The 26,374-nt window shown below is 44.3% G+C and overlaps 1 protein-coding gene across 3 annotated transcripts in view; it reads right to left on the bottom strand.

The window, feature by feature from the left end:
• Positions 1–26,013, bottom strand: part of phf3 (PHD finger protein 3) — a 28,356-nt gene extending 2,343 nt beyond the window's left edge. Inside the window, exons 1-16 of one of the 3 annotated variants that reach the window (XM_056291535.1) lie at positions 25,910–26,013; positions 23,874–23,967; positions 19,136–19,394; positions 18,131–18,259; positions 16,717–18,028; positions 4,363–4,639; positions 3,917–3,968; positions 3,720–3,840; positions 2,928–3,084; positions 2,708–2,824; positions 2,302–2,424; positions 2,054–2,195; positions 1,764–1,953; positions 1,519–1,666; positions 1,332–1,421; positions 75–270 (exon numbers count right to left, since the gene is read on the bottom strand). In XM_056291535.1, coding sequence (XP_056147510.1) covers positions 75–270; positions 1,332–1,421; positions 1,519–1,666; positions 1,764–1,953; positions 2,054–2,195; positions 2,302–2,424; positions 2,708–2,824; positions 2,928–3,084; positions 3,720–3,840; positions 3,917–3,968; positions 4,363–4,639; positions 16,717–18,028; positions 18,131–18,259; positions 19,136–19,370 — 3,289 coding nt within the window. In that variant the 5' untranslated portion in view covers positions 19,371–19,394; positions 23,874–23,967; positions 25,910–26,013. Of the gene's footprint in view, positions 1–74; positions 271–1,331; positions 1,422–1,518; positions 1,667–1,763; positions 1,954–2,053; positions 2,196–2,301; positions 2,425–2,707; positions 2,825–2,927; positions 3,085–3,719; positions 3,841–3,916; positions 3,969–4,362; positions 4,640–16,716; positions 18,029–18,130; positions 18,260–19,135; positions 19,395–23,873; positions 23,968–25,909 lie in introns of those variants that run through there. The other 2 variants (XM_056291536.1, XM_056291537.1) reach the window with 2 other exon arrangements.
• Positions 26,014–26,374: the final 361 nt, after the last annotated feature.

The following is a 26,374-nucleotide window of genomic DNA, read 5'->3' as shown; positions in this document are numbered from 1 at the left end:
CCAGTAAAGAGTTAAAATCATGAGATATTTGTGTGTACCTTACCAAGAAAAACTACATGTAAACACTATGGTACCTGGGCCATCGAAAGGAACAAGTTGGTGGGGAACTTTTTCAGCGGCACCCAAGGGGATGAGATACATGTCTTTCACTTGTTTCAAGTTGTTGGAAACCACCCCAAAACGCCTCCGGCTGCTGAAGTAGGCATACAGAAGCGTGTAGGAGATCTCATCCTCCTCCGTCTCAGGGGAAAAGCGAATCAAGCACACCTCCTATGATACAAACCACCACACAAGACTTTTTGTTACGACGGCTGTGCCAAGACAAAGCAGACAAGGACCTAAACTAATATTGCTGTTGTCAGGTCACTACGTGACTCCAGTTGGATTTATGGCATGTTATTTTAAGTTGTAAGTATTCAATGATGCTGTGTGGGATTGGAAACTAGGGCTGAAGAAAACATCATTTCTGATAATATACACATGTAATAGTTTCATTCCAAAGGATAAAATGTCAGACAAAATGCTACAACTCTTATTGCTTGATAGGAAATTAAATCTAGTCCGCTTTTTTATGGCTGCAATTGAAGGAAAAAGAGTCTAGTGCATCGACACATAATATAATTTAGTGTAATTCATTGCTAGTGATTAGATCTTTGCAAGTTAAAAGCTGCGTATATCTGGGGAAATCATGCAAGTCTCTTATTGTTAAATATTGTAATACATATCACAAAAAACATATTTCTATTCAGCCCTATTGGAAACCCTATCAATCTGTTAATAAAAAAATACGATTCACTGCTGATTAAAAATGAATGGACAATTTAGGCAATGGTCTCTGCCAACCAGCTCAAGGGAAAGAAAAACTGCACAAACATGTTCTGATCCACCATCATAAAGATCAGATTTGTCCACATTACACAGGGTGTGTGCACATTTGCACAATGGCCTTTCAAGGCGTTGGTTTCTTTTTCATGCCGAACTTGAATGAAATCTCAGATCATTTTCACTGTTGTTTCAAAGCTGTTGTTTTTCAATGGTGGTGGCATTAAAACCTTGATTATTAGAGAATCACTAGCAGTACTGAAACATTTCCGTCTGTAAAACTAGACTTCTGCAAAATCTCATTTACACGTAAAAGCATGAACATAAGTTCCCAAAGCCAGTTGATCATTTTCGATGGAGGAGCTCCAGAGAGAATCTCAGAGGTCTAGAATCCAGCTATTGGCATTCTTGTCACAAGTGGGTTTAATGGCTATCTAACCTACAAATGCAATTAATTCAATAGCAGGGTGGGTTTTCCCTTAAAGAAAAATGACTTCCTGTATACTCACTTTTGTTCCAGTTGCACGAATCTTCTCCAAGTAGTCCCAAACTGTCTGTGGACTTATCCTTCCACCAACCTGGATGCTTTCTGGTAGATCCTGTGATAAGATTGCACCATGAGACCTTCAGAACTGTAAAACGTTAAATGTGGCAGTTTTCTCAGCCATGAAGCAAGTTCACTCGCGTGCACTTTACCTCTGTCAACTTGTCCAAAATGCCAGAGACAGGAAAGGCTTTCGTCACGAGCTTTGCCACAGCGGGCATATTGATGAATCCTCTCCAGAATGACTTCAAGTTGGAAAGGAAAGCAGCTTCCTCGACTCTTCCACTCGTAAATTCTGACCTGAGGAAAACTTAAGTGTTATATACACATAAAAAAATAAAAAACGAGGAAAAAACCCAATTCCCTGCATAGACACAACCAACGATTGTTTACGCACCTTCCGTCAGCGCTTGATAACTGAGCATTACGGAAACTTTCCTCTAGAACAGTGAAGTGGATGTCATCCTCCGGTACAACAGGGGGGGTGTTATTACTCTCCTCCACAGTAGATGACTGTCTCCTTGCAACAGTGGTGGCAACTTTCACCACTTTGGTTGGTGCCTCTTCAACAGGTGGAGCCATATGACCTTATGAAAGTAATCATACAACATTAACAGAATGATAAGGCACCAAAAGCACAACACAATACTTTAATTCTAGATTTTTACTGTTTCAAGGTCTGTATACCTGTGCAGATCTTGCAGTGTAGGTCAAATAAATGAGCTTTGTGTTGGTTGGTGGTGTCTTTTTCAATCTTGGGGCCCTTTGATTTCTGCTGTATGGGTTGAAGGGCTGCTGCTTCTTCTGACACTTTTGGAGCTGGCTCAAGCTGAGAACAGAGGAAGAAAATATACAAATCCCAAGTACATTTTAGACTCTCACTTCACATGTCACCTGTTTAGACATGGTGCATGACCTGCTCGAGGAGTTCTTACCTCTACCGTTTCAGGTGCTTTCGCTGGTTCTTGGCTTTCAATTTCAATTTCACCTTTATGTGTGATTTTGGTGATGGGTCGTCTCTCAGCCTCTCTCTGCTCTTTTTCTATCATTTCAATCGTCTGTAAGTCAAGATATAAAATGACTCAATGGTGTTGTTACATAGTACTTGTAGTATATCCAGTTTTTCTCATCCAAGATTAAAGAAGAAAAAAAGTTTCCAAAAAAATGTGAAGCATTATAGATATTGTACGATAAACTTTATCTTCATTCCAGGAATAATTTTTAACCATTAGAAATAAATTAAATTCATATAGGTCTTGTCTCGAGTGAAAATCATTCAGTTTATGAGAAGGATTAAAAGGTTAAAATAAGCATCAACATTAAGCCCATGACATTACTGACATGTCGATTCTCCCTTTGTCGCCAAGCAGCCAGTTCTTTGGAGGCCAGTTCCTCAGGACTCATTCGAATTAAATTACCTGGGGAAATTTCCCCTTTGAGAACTCGCCTGAATAGTACCTGAAAAACATTTCAACAAGGAGTAGTTTGAACGTCTGGTGAACAAAATATCTGCAATAGCTTCAAAAGAAATGCAAATTTTGTGTCTGAACATTTGACTTACATTGTTTTTAGTATCCTTGAGGTTGAACATTAAGCTCCTATACTTGCTCTTGTATTTGGTGTCTGTGTCTTTGTATAAGTGAAAAAGTTCTCTCTCGGTCTTCTTAGCAACCTCAGAGGCCTTCTCAGATGTGACGTTCAAGTCACAGTCCTTTAGCCTGAAAACACATCACGAGTAGGAGATTTCTGAGCTCACATTTCGAAAATCAACATTGAAGCTACAATTTCAAAGATTTACACAAAACATTTTTTATATTTTCAATCACTTGAACATTTAAGACAATCGCTAATCCACAAATATCTGAATCATGAGGTGTTTGCGATTGCTCATTTCAATGTTTACTGTTGGGAGGCTCTTCCCGTGAAAACTGATACGGCGCACAGGCTTTTACGTCTCCACTACTGCAGCCCAATGCAGAAGAATAAGGCAGGAAGCAGCTACTTTGAAGAAGCAAAGGTGCTGTGATTAACAAGCAGATATGGCAGACCAACGTCATAGAGGACCTTGGCCAACGGGTTCTAAGACATCAGCAGCTAAAACGTGGGTTCAGCCTTTACTTTCTGTTCAGCAGTGAAGGAGCTGACACAACACTGATGACTCATTTCACACGGTTCCCTGGGATTTGGAGAGGTCATCACCAATGCAAATTATCAGTGATCTCCATCAACGTCAGTTGAACAAAAACATCTTCAGGACTGTACCTTTAATAGATCATAAAAGCAGCTTGGAGGGGCAAATATAAAATCAGTTTAATATAATAAAGCTCATTCAACCCAATCAGGAGGTGCTTACCGTTGTAGAAGGATGTCTTTCAGAGAATCACGGACGCTCCTCCTGATCTCCTCCACCGACACAGGTTTCTTTACAGTTGTAGGTGAACTTTTGCTTTTTCTGTCCTGTTTGGTTGGACCTCCTGTGAGGACAGACTGACATTTAGAGTCTACTGAGCAGGGATGGGGAAACAATTACACAACAACACAGCAACTTACCTGGTTTTTGTGACGCACTTTTGAGCTCTGTTGACGGCCTTCGATCAGGGTCCTGTGTGTGAAATGTAAACATCACATTTACTGTATTAAAAATACAGCCTCTCCCAAATTAGGCTCACACATCTGCAAAGAAAGTGCTTGTCATGGATTATAAGTTTTTTGACATTACTGTATAAGTAGTGATGTGGGGGGGGGGGGGGAATGCCAAATCATGCTGTACATCCCATCGTAACACCCGTGTGTAGACCTTACATGCACTTAAATTAAGCAAAAATGACAAACCCTTTCATAGTAGTAGCACTGCCAATGATAAATATAGCTGAATTAGCTGGAGGACAAAAATGACAATGCAGTCTATGCACATCAAAGATTTACATTTATTAAATGCATCCATACTTCATGCCCCCCTAACAAGATTCATGAGCAGTCATGGTCGGACAGCTTACCTTTTTCACTGGCTTGACCCCGGCTGATGTGAGTGACTGCGACGATCCTTGCCCCGGCTTGGGAGGTGGTTTGGTATCCTTAACCTCATGCTTGACCTTTTCCTCTGGCTTGGCTGCACTCTGGACATCAGGCTCCACCTTGATGGTCTCCTCAGCACAGCACTTCAGGCAAACATACATTTGGTCCTCCTCCTCCATTTCATGTATCTTCATTAGGTCCAGACCCACACAGTCACCGTGGAACCAGTCATCACAGCGACCACAGCCAACCATGAATCTAAACAAAGACATTGTGTTATTGAAGCCATGTACACCAGCACTTGGAGTGGCAGGGCACATTCTTGCACCCAGCTGGTGAACTCAGAGATAACAAAACTGCTGTTCATTTATGAAAATCCTTTGACAGTATTTTGATCATTTTCAATCTTTCCTTTGTCTTTGCTCGTTTCAGCTGTGCAGAAATAAGTAATTTCAAGCCAAGATTTGTAGTATGAAAGCAGTATGAGCACTGGCAGTTCTGCAATCCAAACAAATCCAGTTTAATACGAGCAGCAACCACTAGGGCTCTGAGTTTAAAGCCAATGTGGAAGTGCCTTAGTTGCATTTCCAACCAGGCCACTAGGTGGCTGGCTCCAAAAACTTCCGGTCCAGCGTTAAATCAGTGACAGAATCCCGACTTCTACATTCAAATACAAAAGTCAGTACATTTTTCAGTTGGGGTCTCAGTCAATAATTTCGTGTCTAGCACGCGGTGTGTGTGGCTATTTTGAGAATTACTCCATTAAGATATTGTGAATTTTAAAAAACTATGTTGAGAGGATGTGTACCTTGATTGACAGGCCTTTTAACCTGTCTGAAGCCCCACCTAGGCTCCACCCCGTAACCCAAATTTGAATTTTCTGGCTCCAACTGAAAAGGTGGCGTTTAACATAAAGCCAAACTTTAGGCTTCAAAATTCCTCTTCAGAAACCAACGGGTGAGGTCACGGTCCCTCATTTTTACAGTCTATGGTTTAACAGCCCTTTCTACGTCACATACACAAGGACTATTACAGTAGGCTGGTGTGGGTACATCCCATGTAGGACACAATTCACCCAGAGCCTTGCATACGGTAACATCAAATGTTGCTGCTGTTCCAGCCTGGCCCACAACCGGCTAGCGTACATGTGCATACTGCAGGGGCGAGCGGTGACCTCTGAAGCTGGGTACGCTCCCTCGTCCCCACCCCCACCCCGGGCACGCCCGCCCGCCCACTACAACCCCCTCCCACACTGCCAATGACACACTCGCACCCCTCACTCACTCACACACACACACACACCCTCTTTGGTAACGCAACTCCAGACTGTAGAAAGCTGGGCGGAGTTGGACACATGGGTGGTTTCATCAGTTAGTATGGCTACAAAGCTCACGTGTTTGTTTCCAGGTGTTATTTCGTTCAGCAGCACGTTCCCCACAGACTCCATCACATCATTCCCCAGACTCCATCACATCATGTCCCACAGACTCCATCCCATCGTTCCCCACAGACTCCATCACATCATTCCCCAGACTCCATCACATCATGTCCCACAGACTCCATCCCATCGTTCCCCACAGACTCCATCACATCGTTCCCCACAGACTCCATCGCATAGTTCCCCACAGACTCCATCACATCGTTCCCCACAGACTCCATCACATCATTCCCCACAGACTCCATCACATCGTTCCCCAGACTCCATCGCATAGTTCCCCACAGACTCCATCACATCGTTCCCCACAGACTCCATCACATCATTCCCCACAGACTCCATCACATCGTTCCCCACAGACTCCATCGCATAGTTCCCCACAGACTCCATCACATCGTTCCCCACAGACTCCATCACATCGTTCCCCACAGACTCCATCACATCATTCCCCACAGACTCCATCACATCGTTCCCCAGACTCCATCGCATAGTTCCCCACAGACTCCATCACATCGTTCCCCACAGACTCCATCACATCGTTCCCCACAGACTCCATCACATCATGCTGGGTGTGGCTCGACACGCCAGAAAAGACAATGTGCGTCTCCACATGACGGGCTAGCCTCTCATCGTATTTCCGGAGTAGGTTGACGGGCTCAATAGAACTACCCCGATTGTCCGGTCCTTCCCCCCTGAGTGTCCCCGGAAGGCCTGCTCCTGGGTTCCGAGGTCCACGACTCTCTAACACGTCCGTTTTTTAACGCGCTTGTGATGTTGCTTTGTGGCTTTGCGCGCCCTCATTCAACTGGTGATGGATTCAAATGTGTGAAGTTTTACTAGACCATGTGTGTGTGCAGGTGCACCCCGTGTTTGTCATTGCTGCATAAGATTGTTTAAATCGCCACAACCTGCCGTGGTCCAGACATAACCTGCCGTGGTCCAGACTGGCTGCCGTGGTCCAGACATAACCTGCCGTGGTCCAGACTGGCTGCCGTGGTCCAGACATAACCTGCCGTGGTCCAGACTGGCTGCCGTGGTCCAGACATAACCTGCCGTGGTCCAGACTGGCTGCCGTGGTCCAGACATAACCTGCCGTGGTCCAGACATAACCTGCCGTGGTCCAGACATAACCTGTCGTGGTCCAGACTGGCTGCCGTGGTCCAGATATAACCTGCCGTGGTCCAGACTGGCTGCTGTGGTCCAGACATAACCTGCCGTGGTCCAGACTGGCTGCCGTGGTCCAGACATAACCTGCCGTGGTCCAGACTGCGTTCTGTAGGAAAAAGGAGACATGGCCAGCAGAATAGCTTGCTAACCTTCGGGCAGCCAGCTAGCCATGTCTGTATGTGGTAGCTTGAAACGGACGGACGAAATTCTTCATTGATTTTGTGATGCCAAGTTCGGGAGCTGGACGTCCTCCTGCAGTAATAATCTGTTTCTCTTCAAAGGTCCTCCGAGAAAACGGGGCAGGACGTAATGATTCTATAACATGCGAATTTTCGTTCATATTGACAGGTACTGAAACGTATGGCAGTGAGCTAACTGAACAAGACAGACAAGTACCAACTTACAGTAACTAGCCCGCTAGATGGCAGTGTTGCGCATGTGTTTCCGGATAAGCTGGTTCACAGCCAGCTTTTCTGCCCACCACACTCCCACGCTCACAAGATACTTTCATATACCACGAACGCAACTGGGAGTCACAGAGCGCATGCGCGAAGTGAGCTGCCCGCTCGGCAGGATGCATGCGGCAGACTGTGGTGATGCGAGTCGGCAAATCAGACCGCAGTTGCCGCTGGAAAAGAAAACTGAAGAAATTGAGAAACAAACATTTAAATGACACGTTTTGATGTAAATAATGCTTATGTTACTTATTAAAAATAGATTTTCAATTCATTATTATACTGTATGTAAATCCTCTCATCATTTTCAAATGCCTTGGGCATGCACCGCATTTATAGCTTATTATGACCGCTCGCCACTGACTAAGGCAGGGGTTCTCAAAAGGTCTGCATCTGATCCTTATTCAGCCATCGGCAGTCAAAATGACCGCAAGTAATTTGCGCGTGAGCATGCGCGTCATGTCAGTATTTATGACGTGTGTTGTCGCGTCATTTCCTTCGTGAAGTTCGTTGCTCTGTCCTAGAAACACACTAGCGCCCTCCAGTGGAGAGAAATAGTCTAAACCTGACTTGTGAGTATGTCCAACATGTCTGGTTGCAGACGCACCATGACTACCACCGAGGCGCCGCAGTATTTACAGACGTTGGGCAGCCGCCATTTTAAATTGTTTGAAAAATAGTATTAAAGTTGTTAAAATGTTAATTTTGGTGTCAGTTAGTTTCAAAACAGTTACACACTGACAAATGTAATGCATTAATGTCTCTACTGGGTATTTATCTTGACAGAATGTAGAGTTTAAAAACCGCCGGTCATTCTGACGGCCCACGGTCGTTCAAGTAGCTTTTTTTATGATTAATAGTTTTTTATTTTTTTCACAATAACAAAACATATACACACAAGTATTTCAATTACAAATAACCTGGACATTAAATCAGAATGCGATAGGAACCAAACAAACACAACCAGACCAAAAATAAATAAAAGATAGGAGAGACATCCTGAAATAAGGAAAGAAAAAAAAAACAAGAGGAAAAACAAACAAACAAAAGAAGAAAAGAAGAACAAACATGACTGTGATGCGTGAAGTGCTTAAAAGTTTACAGCATTGCTTGTCAACAGGTATTCTAACCTAATGTATCTCAGTTATTTGCATTACATGTGATATGTTACTGTTATTTTATGAGCTGGAAACGCCATTAAACGCTCAATATATAAGAATGGTACTGCCCCCATTTCAAGTTATATTCCTCCACCTTATCAAGCAGCCTATATGACAACTGTTCTAGGGCAGCCAGCTGACCAAGAGAAGTGTGCCACAAAGATGGCACTGGTGCAGAGGAGGCTTTCCATTCTTTGACCACGAGTTTCCGTCCTAACATAAGGGCAGTCTGGATCCAGTCAGCAAGCGGTGGAGTCAAATCACTTAATGCAGAGGGGTCACCCAAAATAAACAGACTGGAAGAGAAAGGGATGTCTAAGCTGGTAATTTTTTTTAAATCGATATGTATAGCAGATCAGAACTCCAGTATTTTTGGGCAACTCCAAAGTATGTGTACTAAAGTACCATCTTTGTCAAGACACCGCTAGCACTCTGAGCTGTCCACCAAACCCACTCTACGCAGCCTAGATGGCGTCCAGTAGACTCCGTTTATAATTTTGAATTGGATCAGCCTTGTTCGCAGTTCCCTTGACATTTATTTCCCATTCCTAAGTATTCTTCCCCATTGTGCCTCTGAAAATGAAACCTTTAAATCAGTTTCCCATGTCAATTTTAGGGTCAGTATATTGGAATCTGAGGCTGTAAGGATAATAGAGTAGTAGACAGAAGCCTCATGACGACGTCCAAAGATCTTAAGGACTCTTTCTAGAGTGTCACCACTAGATGGGGCTATGACGAAAATTTGTACCAGCAGGTGTCTTAACTGCAAATACTTCCAAAATTGAGTGTGTGGTAAGTCGAATTCCTGCCTAAGTGCCTCAAAGGATTTTAATGTTTCTCCCTGATACAGGTCACCTAGGACTGTGATACCTTTCTTAAACCATGACTTCCAGAGGAAGGGTGATTTATCTATACAGAGCTTGGGATTTAGCCAGATCCCGGCGGACCGATGAAGAAAAGGATCAAATTTAAGGATCTAAGCTATTCTCTTCCAAACCCACTGAATATGGGACAAAATAGGATTTGACCGATACTGTGGGGCTAGTTTGGCTGTGATATAGTTCATGGGCGTAAGAGGGGTGCAAATGGTGCTCTCAAGATGGAGCCACAGGGGAGCTCTCTCCCAGGGCAAGGACCACTGTGCCATATGCCTAAGAGTGAAAGCATAATGGTAAAATAACAGGTTAGAAACCGCAAGGCCTCCTCAGTCCACTGGCCTCTGCAGTTTTTGCAGGCTCATTCTTGGGCGTTTATTGTTCCATAAGATTCTATTACAAAGTTGATCAAATTGTTTAAAGTAGTGCAGTGGGATTTTGGAGCACAATTCATTTTAAGGATGTTTGCCTTGCCCCACATAGAGAGATACAATGGAGAGCAACGCTCTATATCAGCCCGCAGTTTGTCCAATAGGGGGTCAAAGGTTATTTTAATCAAGTCAGACAGTGGGGGGGGGGCGTTATTCCAAGGTAATTGATGCCTTTCTTAGGCCAAGCAAAAGTGCCTGATTGGAAGAGGTTTTTGGGGCAATATGGCGTAAGAGGGAGAGCCTCAGACTTTGTCCAGTTCACTTTATAATCTGAAATGGATGAGAACTTGTCAATAATTTTAAATAGGGAGGAAAGATAGCATTCAGGATCAGACATAAACAAAAGAATGTCATCTGCATACAACTCAGTTTATGACATTTGTCCCCAATTTGAATGCCTGGAAATGTAGGTTCTTTACGGATAGCCACTGGTAATGGTTCTAGTGTGATGGCGAAGAGCAGAGGGGAGAGAGGGTTCCCCTGCCTGCTGCCTCTTCCAAGTTCGAATGAGGGAGAGTATGCCGTTGGTGAGCACAGATGCCTTGGCATGGGTGTATATGAGACTAATCCAATCAATGAACTTCTTGCTGAAACCAAAACATTCCAGGGTGGAGAGCAGATAATGCCACTCTACCCTGTCGAATGCCTTTTCGGCATCCAGTGAGATGGCAGCCATAGGAGAGGTGTTATCCTGAGTAGCCCACATAATATCTACAAATCTCCTAATGTTGTCTGCTGAGGAGCGGGAACGTTTGAAACCGACCTGGTCAGGATGGATCAAAGAGTCAAAGAGCCGATTGGCTAAAATTTTAGATAGTATCTTACTGCCCCAGGAGGTCAAACTAATGGGTCTGAAATTTTTACAATCTAAAGGGTTCTTCCCTTCTTTCGGAATAAGGGTAATAATGGCCTCTGATAGAGAGGGAGCAAGTTTTCCCTTCTCTAGAGCTTCATTATAGGTGTCTAGGAGTAATGGTGCTAGTTCCTCGGCGTAAGCCTTATAGAACTCAGCTGTGTAGCCATCTAAACCTGGTGCTTTACTTGAGAGTAGGTGCTTGATAACATCAGTTATCTCTTCAATAGTAATGGGTGAATCAAGATTTTCAAGCTGGTCCTCTGACAACAATGGAAGATTGAGGGTTGACAGAAATGAAGTAATGTCCTTTTTGACCACCTCTGACTCAGAGGTGTAAAGTTTTACATAAAAATCTCTAAAAGCCACATTTATCTCCTTAGGATCAGACAGAAGACGCCCATCTTCCCTCCTAATGGCTGGAATAGTGCTCATTGCTTCTTTCTGTTTCATGTGTCTGGCGAGTAGTCTACCAGCCTTATCGCCCTCCTCAAAATATTTCTGTCTGGCCTGAAAGAGAGAGAATTCTGCCCTCTGAGTCATAATTGAATTAAACTCATTCCTCAGTCTAGTCAACCTGGTAAGATTTTCTGGGGACGTGTTTTTTTTAACGTTTGACTCTGCAGTTCTGATCTGTTTTTCAAGCTCCTTAAGTTTTGCATAATTTTGCTTCTTCTTATACGAAGAGTGTTGAATTATGTGACCTCTCAAAAAGGCTTTCAGAGCCTCCCAGGCTACTCCTGCTGATGGAGCTGTTGGTAAATTGGTTTCTATGTAAAGATTGATTTGTGATCTAAGTGATTCCTTTAAGGTCTCATCTAATAAAAGGCTGGAGTTTAATCTCCATCTAGTTGATTTAACTGGCATATTAAAGGACAGTACATGAAGAAATATTGGACTATGGTCTGAAAGGATTATATTACCAATGTTGCTTGATACTATAGCGGATATTAGCGACTGAGATACCAAAAAGAAATCTATCCTAGAGAATGAGCTATGGGGCGCAGAGAAGAATGTATAATCCCTTGATGATGGGTTTTGTAGCTGCCAAACATCTATCAAACCAGATGCCTTGGACATATCTTTGAGCACCGCATGCGCTCTGAAGGTGCGGGCTGATGGAGAGCTACGATCTAGGATTGGGTCCATTACTTCATTAAAATCTCCACCCATGATAATTGGATAGTCTCCCATATCGTTTAGTTTCTTCTCCAGTAGTCCAAAAAATGCAGGATCATCGATATTTGGGGCATACACATTTGCTAGTATGATACCTTACCCTGGATCTCACAAAGCATCAATAGAATTCTCCCCGCCTCATCTGCACTCTTTCTTATGCATTTGAATTGTACTTGCTTATCAATTAATGTTGCTACCCTTCTGCTCTTGCTACTGCCACAAGCAGCCTCCACAAAGCCCACCCAGTCAGTACAAAGCTTCTGGGATTCTTGTGCTAGTAAATGGGTCTCCTGCATAAACACTATGTCACATTTCTTTGATTTAATGAAAGTTAATACTTTCTTCTGTTTAATTCTGTTATTGAGGCCTGTGACGTTCCAGCTCATAAACTTCAAACCGTTTTACTAGTGATTGAGATAATGTAAAGTAAGTGTTATACAACTTTTGCTGTAACTTCCATATTGACCTATTTATGCATGACATCACAAAAAAGTAAGAGACAAAAAACAAAGAAACTCTAAACATAAATATAATAAAAGCAACGAAAGTGCGTCTGCAAAGCCAGACGCCTGAACTACAGTCAGTCTGGTCCGTGACTCTAACTTGAAGCTGCGGTAAAGTGCCCAGCACGCCCCGCCCACCCCGCCTCTACGCTCGTGTCCGACATCCGGGAGCGCGGATAATACATCCGCCTCTCTGTCTGACACGAGCCTGACCATACCATTAGTACCAAAGAGCGTGACATGTTGAACTTTGGCAATTATTTACATATTAGACCGAACAAGTCTATGCTAAAAATAAATAAATAAATGGATAAAATAAACTGTTAACCCAAGACGCCAGTAGTAGGAACCAACATACTTTGTATACTGACATACTTTGTATAGATAAAACTTACTACTTCACCTCCAAAATCTAACATTACATAGTGGAAATTAGTAGCGTTATTACGTCGTTCAATAAAGGTTTTACTGACCTCATCGTGGTTTCTCTGTCCTGAGAAGCAAAATCCACATCCATGAAAAGCAGGTCATTTAACAAGCATCCACATTTCTGGAGCGGTGAGGCGCAAAACACCGTTAACCCAAAGCAAAGGAACCCCAGGTTACCCGAGGGAGCGAATATAGACCAGGGCCTTTTTATGGTCATCAGATCGGCGAGGACCCTGCACCAATCTCACGGTGAGTACTGCTGGACAGTCCAGAGAAAATCTCATGTGTTTTTCATGGAGCATCTTCTTGCACTCGTTGAACTTTATGCGCTTCTCATTAACCAACTTGGAGCAGTCAGCAGAGACCACGATGCGGTGCCCCTTCCAGATAACATGACCCAGCTTGCGTGCAGCCTCTGCGATGCAGTTCCAATCCTGGCATCTCAGGAACCTGGCGATGATGGGTCTCGCTGGCGAGGGTTGAGTAGGAAATGGGCTTTTGCGTCATGCCCCAATCCTGTGTGCTCTGTCAATTACCAGTCCCCTTGGGAAGTCGATGCTCGAATTCTCAGGCAAAATTTCGCCTAGGAATGACAGGGCATCGCCTTCCTCGCTGCCCTCTGGAAATCCCATGAAACGTAAATTATTCCTTCGCTCCCGGTTCTCAATGTCGTCCAGCTTTTGTCGGAGGGCCTCCACTTCTGTGGCTCTGGGGGGTTAGCTTGCTGCCTTTCGTTAGCATCCTCCAGGAAGCATAGTCGGCTCTCGACTTGAGAAATGCGGTTGGTGATTTCAGCCAGTTTGTCTGTGAATGTTCTCATTCATCCAGGTCATGGTTCTCCAAAGGAGTTGAATCGAGTGCAACTGGACTTGGTATCTATCCGTTTCGCCTCTCGTCCAAGAGGCTTCCTCAGTTCGTGCCTTTCTGACTAGACCAAGCTATTCTGACTGGCTAGTGATGAGACTCAGAACTTATCCTCTAGGAGTCGTTGTCAGAGTTACAGATGTCCATGGCTCTTTGTGTCCCGATGTTTACCAACGCCCGTCGCTAACATCAGAGCACAGCAGAGCCACGCATATCATAGCTCCGATAACAACGGGCGCGGCCAAACATCAGTACACAAAAGAGCCACGCATATTTATGGCTCTGTTATGCAGTGAGTTTAGCAGACTCTTTGGCCACTTCACCGGGGGATGGTGCTAGCAACAGCTGCATCGGTGTTTGATGTGTTGCGAGGCAGCGATGCCCTCTGGTTAGCTTGGGTAGCGTTAGCCGCTTCGTTAGTCTTCACCCCGCCGGGGCCAGTTCTTGAAGGATTCGCGGAATGTCTCGTAGCGTTTGGCATCGCTGCACTATATTGCCAACTTTTTGCCCAATAAGTCAAAGAAAATTGACTCTGTCAGTTTTCAAAGCTAATTATTTGCAGGGCGGGACACAGCTCTTCCTCGCGCAGCCATTCTCCTCAACCACCTCACGTGGCTCACCCGTTCTGGTAGTTTTTAAGTTCCGCTCGTTGTTTGGGACTGTTTCAATATTTATTTTCATTTCTTTTTTTACATTCCACGTGTTATATGCCCTGTTACGTTTGTTAGATTAGCAATATGTGTTTCCTGTTTTGTTTTTCAGGTCGTATTTTCACTGTTTCCAATTTTGCTATGCCATGTCTCTCTGAAGTTTAAATTGTTTAAAATAGTATTATAGCTGTTAAAATGTTAAGTTTTTGGTGTCAGTCGTTTCCTAATAAACATACTAACATATGTAATGCATTAATATCTCAACTGGGTATTTATCTTGACACTTTAGTGGTTATAGGGATACATAATTCCCCTTATTGAGCGAGTAGGAACGTTTGTTTACAGCTGCTGTTTTCTCGGTTCGGGTTTACAGTGACACACTTCCGCTGTGCGGGTTTTTGTCGTTGTTGTTAGGTTGAAGGAATAAATGGTGCACGTTGTGTAGCCGAAAGAGAAAGTTGTCACGACTCCTGATTGAGCTCCTCTACAACACAATATAGAGTTTAAAAACCGGTGGTCATTTCGACCACCCATGGTTCACCGATTCTGCGGCTAAAGTGCAATTCCCCCACAGCGTTCTTATCCTCCAGCATGGCCAACAATAGATGCTTGGTGACTTTTGGTCACATGTTCGAACACACACTATAAACAGAAGTACTACAGAAGTACTGTCATTTATGGTCACGCTAGTTTCTCTACTCATGAGTGCACGACGCACGGAACAAGCTTGTACTGCTGTGTATTGATGTTGTTTTCCCTCTACATCTATATTGATATTCCGCTCCTCATTTGTTGAGCACTTTTATCAACACCATTGATGGTTTCCAAAAAAACCCGCTCATGATAATAAACAGTAGTACTTGGCATGGTTTTTCCACAAGATTTCTCAGGAGACAAGCTCAAGGATTAAGGTAAGGTGGGTAGACAACTGATGGAGCAAACAGTGATAGTGAAAGACTGACTTACTCCTGACTAAACAAGGGATTTACTTTTCTAAAAGTTGTCTGCTTTTAATAGAACAATATGATTTTACATGCTTAAAATTGTATATTTAGGAAAACTCAATCATGGAAGTATAGTAACCAATACTTGTTTCTTTCTTCATCAATGTTAGCTACTTAGGTGATGCCTAGTTACATGGTGCCTGCCTGTTTGTATTCCCTCCTCCCCTTGAATGAACAGTTTGCTCTCATGACAAAGCAAACAATGGACCTCATTCGTCAATCGTATGTACATACACATTTGTCGTTACACACCCATGGTATTTTTTAACCCTGAGGTTTGTCTCAGAGACCAGTGTAGAACCTGAATAACCCCTGAATTTAGACAACTGGCTGATGTCTTTGTAAGCTTGGGTGATTGTTCGTTGCAAGAGGTAGACAACAGCTGTTAGGGGGATGGAATTACAAATAACCATCAAGCTTTGCCGCCCACTGTCAGACAATCTCGAGGGCTAAAAAATTCCATGGGTGTGTAGGAACAAATTTGTATGTACGAACAAGTGATAAATGAGGCCCAATGAGATGATTGGCTAAAGTCAATGGCCTTTGATATTCCTCTTGCATTTGTGACTCAATTGACTGAAGGTATCCCCACCCTTATTTAACCCCAAAACCGCTGCACCAGAAGTTGGTCCACCCCAAGGATAGGGTCCCCCGGCACAAACACAGCATTAAAGTGTACATTGTTAGGATTGGTTGGTGAAGAGGCGTTGGTAATATTCTCCTTTACCTTCATCTAAGCCTTATGCAGTTCCTTGATAGACAGCAGCTGGAAAACAATGACCCACTCATCTGGTGTTTTTGTTTTGTTTTGTTTTGTTTTTACACCCTACACACCCTAATTAGCCCTGTGATGGTCTAGTGGCCTGTCCAGGGTGTCTCCCGCCTGCCGCCCAATGACTGCTGGGATAGGCTCCAGCATCCCCGTGACCCTGACAGCAGGATAAGCGGTCTGGATAATGGATGGATGGATGGGACTTTCAAGGGTCTCACTGCTCAATTTGTTTCAAAAATCCATGAACAAAATGTGAGCCAATCCACACATGAGTCACCATACACAAATACAGATTCAACACTTCTATTACACACTTAAAGAATTCTATCAATTTAAATATAGAAATAGATATGAATATACAAAGTCATAGTTATTTGTGTTATTTGATAGTTATTTGTGTGTCTGAAAAGAAATTTACTGTGCTCGTTTGTAAAACATGACGGAACATGTAAGTCATGTTCTCTGCATTTATTCAAAAAGTTATTCTGCAAACCAATTAATATTTTCCTCTTATTAAAGTGAAATGAAGACAAAGGTACAATAAGGCATGAAACTCACGTGTTGTTATGATGTTTCTTGCACAGACCACAGTTATTGCTGCCATCCCATACACTCTCGCTGTTGGCAGGTGGCTCTTCTGCAGTTTCTTTCTTGACAACTGGAGCATTATCGGGGATGAACAGCTGCGGCTCATCCAAAGAAATGCTTTTTGCATTTTTGCTCTTCAGTTTTTGAGGGATTTTTTCTGGCTTTTTCACCTTGGGCTTCTCATGCACTCCCTCCTCAAGTGTTTTTGAAGAATAGCCTGGGGTACCATGTGTTGTGTGAGCAGTCTCAGGTTTGACACCAATTTGTGAATGAGCTTGTTTGGTTTGTCCCTGCTGGTCACCAAGGCTGTTGCCAGATGACAGAGTCTTCTTGACAGGACTGGAAGTAACTGGCAGTTTTGGCTTTGGTGCAATGTCCTGCATCTTTTGTATCTTTGCAGCATGCTCAGTTTTGGCATTTTCTCCAGGCCTTTTTAATGACGCAATACCTGCCTTTTCTTTCATGGATTTCTCATTGTGAGTGTCTCCTCTGATATTGGGTTTTGATGGCATGTTTTTGGGTACTTTAGGTCCCTTAATTATGCTGCTTGGTATACCAGAAACCAAGCTCTTAGTCTTTACAGAGGTCAGCCCTTGTTTAGACTTCATTAAGTTCTTCGCAAGCATCTTATGCTTATCCTTACTTTCCATCTTAGCATCCAAAGCAGTTTTGTTGTTCTGAATGTTTTGTGGGTCTTTGATGTCATCTTTTCCTTTACTGATAGGCTTGTAGTTCTCAGAAACTTCTTGAGTGTCAAGTTTAGCCTCTGCCAAGCATGGTTCCTGCACAGGTGTCCCATTGGCAGCTTGTACATCATTTGGATTAACATATGGACCAAGTGCAAGGGGTACATCTTCAGCACAGCACTTTTCAGTGACTCCCAAATCTTTGAGGTTCTCTTGTGTGGAATTCTGTACAACAACTGACTCATCCTGCAGCACAGGACAGTCAATGTCCCCACCATACGAAAAGCTTTCTTCAAACGATTCTGATGGGTCTGGTGCTGTGTTTTGTGTATAAGAGGGTCCTGGAAGAAGCTCAATCCTGAATCCTCCAACTGTGACTGTTAGTCGCCTTAACACTACAACAGGATTTAGCCATAAAGCAACATCATGATCATGAATATTGATCCGCCCTCCCAGAACCAATTGTTTTTTCAGTGTGGGGCCTTGAACTCCCTTTTCAATGAGGAATGACTTCAGTTGCCTGTGAGTTGGTTTTCTACCAGGTCTTCCTCGAGGTTTTCTTGAAAGGTTAGTAGTTACCTGGTCAATTTTTTGTTCTGTTTCAAAAAAAGGAAGTCAGTTGTAAAGAGTTATCACCTCGCCTCCAAACTAGCCGTGTCAAATTCATAAAATGTCCTGCCGATAAAGAACATGCTTACCATATTCAGTATTGCGTGATTTCCTGGGCCTCCCAACCGGTCGCTTGCCTTGTGCGGTTCCTGCACAGGCAAGCGCGCTACCAGCACCACTGAGTTTACTGGATGTTGCACCTTCTTCAACACCTGCACCTACAAAGACAGGAGACGTTCATTTCCCTTTCTAGTTGTCTAGGAGAATTACCTGCCACAAAGCAATTTTAATACATTCATGATTTCATTAGCAGCTGTTAAACAAAATTGCACAATGCTGAAAGGTTTGTTAGAGTCAGCTAAACTGGCTTCCTTGGGTTAGCACTTCATTAGAAATTCCCATTGGAACTATACAATGTCATCATTTTGACTTCCAACAATGCCTGAAAGGTGGCAGTTCAGAGTCCAAATGAAAAAATCTCCATCTTTATCTGCATTAATTACAAATTACATAGCAAGTTAACTAAAAGACAAATGCTTGTGAATTTATAATTAATCTTGTTGAGCCAATTTTCGGCTACAATTAACTAAAAATATCAATGAAGATGCATATTTAAGCAACTTGAGTAAGAGTTTATCCATTATCGCAGCGTTTCCTTTGTATTGTCATTTTATAGTGTTGATCATTTAAAATACTACAGCAAAATGGTCTCTTTTCAGCCAAAAATTCAGTCTTGGCATCAAATGACACTGGGAAAAATGTCTCAGAGAAATGAAAAAGATGTCTTCCCATAATTACTGGATTTGTTTAATATGAATTTATGCCTTATGAAGACTGTTCTTGTAACATTTTAAAGGATAGCTTATAAAACGCATACTATGCAGGAATAACTAGTCACTTATACCAATGACACATTTACCATAGTTGTAAACTTTTAGCCATGTTTAAACATTAAGGCTACAGAATGGGTAAATATGTGTTGCATTTGGAATTTATTTTGTCTCAACAAAAGCCCACAGCACATCATATCAAATTCAGAAAGATTTTTCTTTGTGAATGTAGTTCTTGGACACAGCACCCTTTTATGTACATACCTGTTGAACCAGCAACCTGAAAATTGGGGTCATCGGTATCCAGGAGATTGAACTGAGAGCTTGCGGATCCAAACATGGGATCTTTGTCACTGAGCATGTTCTTCAGTGATTCTTCCAGATGGAGGCCAGTTCCAAATTCATTACTTGCCTCACATTCCAAATTCTGACCTATTAGTAGAGAGTCTTCCAACTGGTCACTAGGAATTAAATGGTTAAAGGTTTCCACAATATCCATGAATGCTGTTGCCCTCTTGCCAGCCTGTATGAACACACAAATGGTTGATATGTTAAAACATCCAAAGAAAACTAAAGACCCTACACAATCATGTTTGGCAGAGTAAAGATAGAGCTACACATCATTTCATATGGTTGTTGGGGGACATTAGCTTACTTCTGAGGCTTCAAGATACAGTCAACAGCCACATTATTGGATACATTTGCTTGTTAAAGGTCTCATGGATAGGCATTTAGACCACTGTGAACTTCTGCGATTTGACGTATATCTGAATGGAATGGAACTGTTGGGGTGGATTTTGTGAGGGGAGGGAGTCTGCTTGGACTAACAGCCAACAATGGCTGGGTGTGTTGAGAAGATTGTGGACATTTATTGGCTAGTTTCAATTTGGTGGTAGAAGATCACTTGTCTTGTCTCCGTTTTGCACCCTATTCACTGAATATTTCTTTAATGCACACCTCCAAGTGCAGGATGATAAAACAAAACAAAAAAAATAATGTTTTACAGGAAGATAAAAACTTGGTCTTGGCTGACACGCCTCTTCAGTGTTGTGTGGAGGTTGGGTACAGTACCTGTGGAGTGGCAGAATGGGGTGGTGGTTCCCATATTTAAAAAAAAAAAAGGGGGGGGGGGAGGACCGGAATGTGTGCTCCAATTATCGGGTTGTCACACTGCTCAGCCTTCCTGGGAAAGTCTACTGTAGGGTGCTGGAAAGGAGGCTCTGACCGACTGTCGAATCTTGGATCCAGGAGGAACAATGTGGATTCCATCCTGGCCGTGGAACAACGGACCAACTCTTTACCCTTGCGGAAGTGCTGAGGGAGGCATGGGAGTTTGACCAGTCAGTCGACATGTGTTTTGTGGACGTGGAGAAGGCTTAAGACCGTGTACCCCGGGGCACTCTGTGGGGGGATACTGCGGGAGTATGGGGTACGGTGGCAGTTGCTACAAGCCATCCGCTCCTTGTATAATCAAAGTGAGCGCTTTGTTCGCATTCTCGGCACATAGTCAAACACATTTTCGGTGGGGGTCGGACTCCGCCAAGGTTGTCCCTCGTCTCTGATTCTGTTTGCGATATTCATGGACAGGATCTCAAGGCGCAGCTAAGGTGAGGAGTGTGTCCCTTTTGGGAACCTCAGAATTGCATCTCTGCTCTACGCAGACGATGTGGTTTTGTTGGGGTCATCAGAATGCGACCTCCGAAGTACACTGGGGTGGTTTGCAGCTGAGTGTGAAATGGCCAGGATGAGAGTCAGCACCTCCAATTCTGAGGCCACGGTTCTCTACTGGAAAATGAGGGATTGCTCCCTCCGGGATGGGGATGGGTTGTTGCCTCAAGTGAAGGAGTTCAAGTATCTCGGGGTCTTGTTCACGAGTGAGGGTAGGATGGAGTGAGAGATTGACAGACGGATTGGTGCAGCATCAGCAGTAATGCGGACGTTGTACTGGACCGTTGTGGTGAAGAGGGAGCTAAGCCGGAAGGCAAAGCTCTCAATTTACCAGTTAATTTTCCTTCCAACCCTCACCTATGGTCATGAGCTTTGGGTATTGACCAAAAGGGTGAGCTCGTGAATAAAAGAGGTTGAAATGAGTTTCCTCCGTAGGGTATCTGGGCTCAACCTTAGAGATAGGGTGAGGAGCTCGGACAGCCGGAGGGAGCTTGGAGTAGAGCCACTGCTCCTTCACATCAAAAGGAGCCAGTTGAGGTGGTTCGGGCATCTGAATAGGATGCCTCCTGGGCACCTTCCTTTGGAGGTTTTATGGGCACGTCCAACTGGGAGGAGACCCCGGGGTAGACCCAGAACTCGCTGGAAGGACTACATGTCCAATCTGGCCTGGGAACATCTTGAGGTCCCCCAGGAAAAGCTGGAGGGCATTGGTGAGGAGAGGGACATCTGGAGTGCCCTACTTAGCTTGCTGCCACCACAACCTGACCCCGGATAAGCTGCTGATGATGAGATGACATGAGATGACATGACGTGAGATGAGGAAGATAAAAACATTATTCTTCTTATAGACACAGAAATAAAATGGGGTTTTTTTCAGGAGGAGGGGTCTAGAACATAGTGCTAAATGAATGTAAATTAATCAGACAAGACTGGTAACATTCATTCATTCATTCATCTTCAGCCGCTTCTCCAGGGTCGGGTCTCGGTGGCAGCAAGCTAAGCAGGGCACTCCAGACATCCCTCTCCCCAGCAACGCCCTCCAGCTCCTCCTGGGGGAACCCAAGGTGTTCCCAGGCCAGACTGGCCATGTAGTCACTCCAGCGAGTTCTGGGTCTACCCCGGGGTCTCCTCCCAGTTGGCCGTGCCTGGAAAACCTCCAAAGAAAGGTGCCCTGGAGGCATCCTGATCAGATGCCCAAACCACCTCAACTGGCTCCTTTCGACGCAAAGGAGAAGCAGTTCTACGCCAAGCTCCCTCCGGATGTCCAAGCTCCTCACCCTATCTCTAAGGCTAAGCCCAGACACCCTATGGAGGAAACTCATTTCAGCCGCTTGTATCCATGATCTCACCCTTTTGGTCACTACCCAAAGCTCATGACCATAGGAGAGGGTTGGAATGAAGACTGACTGGTAAATTGAGAACTTTCGGCATCGCAGATTGGTCCTGAACAATGTAATGCCCCGATAATTGGAGCACACCCTCTGATCCCCCTTTAGACTGGTAACATAAAGATACATTTTTCACTTAATGAGAATTTAAATGCAAATAGCCAAACAGCGATTCATGTGGCTGCAACTCAATAAAGCATGCAGACATGGTCAAGAGATTCAGTTGTTTGATCAAACATTAGAATTAGGGCTGAACGATTTGGGAAAATAATATAATTGTGATTTTTTTAGACCAAGATTACAATTGCAATTTAGTATGCGATTTTTTTCAAAGTTCATTATCTTCTGTTTTATCCACTAAACACAGCAATAAATCATTCTATAGTATGACCAACACAACAGCCAACATATAAACTGCTCTTTCCTGTAGGCCAGGCCTACGTGTTATGATGAAATGATATGAAGTGATGCATGAATTGATATGAATAATATATCTTCATTTAACTATTTAATCGTAAAAAGAAAAACCTTCAATCACAGTAGAATATTGACTGAGGGATTTAACTTCAAGCCTCGTAAACATGGTCCTATAAATATCATGACTTAACTTTTCAATAAAATAAAATCTGAAAAACAAACAACAAAGCACTGCAGAACAGGCCAGGTGTGAACATTAATAGGAAAATAAATTTGAATCTTACTGATCTCCTGTCAGTAACAAATCACACAAAGTGCAGAATATACATATACACACACACACACATATATATATATACACACACACACACACACGCATGCATACACACACCACACACACATATATATATATATATATATATATATATGCCGGGTGGTATTCAGCCTACTTGACACACCGGTGATGGTGTTTTTAGCCATGCAATTGTCATACATGGCTTTGTGATGCTTTCTTAAATGCAGGAATAGGTTTGTAGTGGTGCCCTGTGTTGTAGCTATGGTAGCAAGGCACATTCTGCACAGTACTCTGTTCAGCATCTTCTTTCCTAAATCCAAAACAGTTCCAGAAAACCGACATACTGCTCCTCTTTGACACTAAGTCACCTTTTCAATGTTCGGTTCTGCTGAGGCCATTTTCAAAAGATAGTAATATTATCGCTAGAATCAAAGCACAGCAAGTTGTTTTCTTCATTTACTGCTCTGCTCTCACTCGCATGTCACATGAACGTAGGTTAGCATGTGTGTACATGACCCCACATGGCCACGTCTCTGACCCTCTGATTGGTAAGATTGTGTAACATTATAAATACACCTTTTTTTTTTTTAATCGCAGCCATTGTGATTTGAAAATTGTGTTCTATTACACTGCGATGTTGGTTTGAATTTGATTAAACATTCAGCCCTAATTAAAATGGGTAAGATGTGTGATCTTAGCTACTTTCACTGTGGAATGATTGTGGTGCCAGGTGTGGTGAGTTCAGCATCTCAGAAACTGCTGACCTCACAGGATTGTCATACACTACGGCAGGGGTGGGCAATCTTATCCAGAAAGGGCCGGTGTGGGTGCAGGTCTTTGTTCTAACCAAGCCGTTACACACCTGAGTCTCCTAATCAAGTTCCTCAGCAAAGACTCTACTGGTTGATTAGTGGGATCAGGTGTGTGACTGCTTGGTTGGAACAAAAACCTGCATCCACACCGGCCCTTTCTGGATAAGATTGCCCACCCCTGCACTACAGTCTTAAGAGTTCACAGAGAATGCTGCAAAAATTAAAAGAAAAACCCCAAAACATCCAGTCAGGGACAGTTCTGTTGGTGAAGACACCTTCTTCATGAGAGAGATCAGAGCAGAATGGCCAGGCTTGTTCAAGCTGACAGGAAAGCCATAAATACCTCAAAAAATAAAATTAAATAAAAAAAAACTCTTTAGTGGTGTGTAAAAGGACATTTTTTAATGCACAATGCATCAAACCTTGAACTGGAAGGGCTACAGCTGCAGAGGACCACCACTCCTGTCAGCTAAGAACAGGAAGATGAGGCTACAGTTGATACAGGATCACCAAAACCTGAGGAAGAAGATTTGAAAGATGTGGCTTGGTCTGATGAAAGACACTAGGGTCAGAATTTAGCATAAACAGCATGAATCCATCCTGCCTTGTATCAATGGTACACACTGGTGATGGTGGTGGTCTAAGAGCATGGGGAACGTTTTCTTGGAACACAATAGGTCCCCTTAATAGTCATTCAAGTATCATTTGAATGACAGTGTACCTGAACATTGTTGCTGACCATAAGCATCCTTTTATGGCCACAGTCTACTCTTTTTCCAATGGCCAATTCCAGCAAGATCATGCAACACGTCACAGAAAAAAACATGCATTGTCTCAAGCTGATTGCATGGACATTGCATGGTTGCACGACAGTGATTTCTGTCTATTCCATTGGCCTGCAGTTACCAGATCTCAGTCCAATGGAGCACCTTTTGGATGACTCTGAATGGGAGGTTCACAGCATGAACGAGAGGCTGACGAATATGCAGGAACTGCGTGATGCAATCAAGTCAGCATGGACCAAAAACCCCACGGGAATGTTTCCAGCACCTTGCTGACTCCCTGTCATTAAGAATTGGGGCTGTTCTAGGGGCAAAAAGGGATCATACCCAGCACTGCATGGGTGCACCTAAGCGAGTCGCCATTGAGTGTAGACAGGCCCCACTACCAACCGAGATGGAAACAAGAGGGGCTCGGGCCGGCGTGGTGGCAGGTACAATCATGTTTGTAAACATACCACCAGGTCGCTCTTGGCGTGAATGTGGGAGTCAAAACATCACTAACACTTGGCTAAAATTGGTATTTTAAAATCAACAATTAATGCAAATTACACGAGTGTGTATAAATAGAGAGGCGTGTTTGCGAAACTGCAGCAATTTGACGGTGAACAAGTTAAACAAGCCAAAACTCCCCCCTCTGCTAGCTAGCTAGCGTTAGCTGCAGCCGCATGCTAACGGCAACGCGCTGCCTCGCCACACAAGCCGTAAGCAACGCGTTTAGATGTGAACACATGCCGACAACGTGTACTGCCGATCGTCCCGCTCGGTGCGGACACCTGTCACCGGACCGTGTAACGACCCGACCCAGTAGTCCTCAACCCGGTCATCAGGTACCACCTGTACTGCCGGGCTTCCATTCCGCCAGGTGGCTAATTACGCGCACCTGTTGGTGCGATTGTAAAACCTCCCTCCCTCCCTATTTGGAGGCTAGAATAGCTGCCACAACAGGGGGGAGAGAGGGGGCGTCATTAAATACATGGAAGGCGAGGAAACAAGCTATTGTGGTGGGGGCAGGAGACCGGGTTTAGGACTACCACACTGGGAGATTAGCTGGAGACTAACCCGACCCAGCTAGCTAGCCGGAGGCTAACCTGACCCAGCTAGTTAGCTAGCCGATAAAGCCTAGGCTGACGTGGGCCACGGCTGACAGCGGCGGTGCCTAAACCGTAGCGGGGGAGGGCTCGTGTTGCACCTCGACTGAGAGAACCGGGTCAGTTTAGCCCACGGCGATAGGATGATTCGGAACCGACCGAGAGCCTGCCCGAACAAAGGCGTTAATGCCACAACCAGTCTGGGATCAAACCCGCCGCTGACTAGGCTAAGCTAACAGGCGCTAAGCTAGCTCCGGAACGCCATTACACTACTGAAGCTAGCATGGAGGTTGTCGCCAAATGTAACGCTGCCCCTCTTAAATGTGAAGTTGCTGCAATACGTTCGTCTCCATACTTGTCCGCTTTCCACACCCGCTGTACGCTGCACACAGTTCCGCCAAGTACTGGTTCGCCGCGGCTCGCTCGGCGGACGGGGATTAGCGAGCGGTACCCCAGGCCTAGCAAAGTTTGTTTGTAGCCACTAGCGGCTAGCTAGCGGCTAGCTGGCGACAGCTGATCACGCCTCCTCGCGTGGAATTAGACGCCTGGAATGGGGCCAGCGCGCCCACATCAACGCGTGACTCTCACCTAGGGCTTACCGCGACGTCGTGCCGTCGGATGGGTTATTACATAGCGTCGCTGTCGGTCGTCTGTCGCCGGATCGAGAGCGGCCCGGTAACTTCCTGCGCTCGGCCGTCATTCGCCGTGCCAGGCTGCTAACCCGGCGGTCACGTGGTTCATATTTACAGTCCCTGGACTTGCGTGGCGAGGTGGTGCTGCACAGCTGCACAGCTCGGCATGCTGCACAGCTCGGCATGCTGCACAACACGCACCGTGCAGGGCTGCAGGCTCAACAACGGCCGTTCAGCGCTTGGGGTCCGCGATTTATTCAAATGCCGTATTGACAAATTAGGTGTGCTTTGCTCCAGGTGCTGTTGACATATCAAAAGCATGTTGGTTTTTTCAAAATCTGAGAACTTGACTGAGTCAGGGCCACGCCACCCGGATCAAATACACAGATTATAATAACGGAGGCAGCGTTTCACAGGAGAC

The sequence above is a fragment of the Lampris incognitus genome, chromosome 13, assembly GCF_029633865.1.
Source record: "Lampris incognitus isolate fLamInc1 chromosome 13, fLamInc1.hap2, whole genome shotgun sequence".
In the NCBI taxonomy this organism is placed as follows: domain Eukaryota; kingdom Metazoa; phylum Chordata; class Actinopteri; order Lampriformes; family Lampridae; genus Lampris; species Lampris incognitus.
The sequence above is the reverse complement of the archived record's forward strand: the minus strand, read 5'-3'. Positions and strand labels throughout refer to the sequence as shown.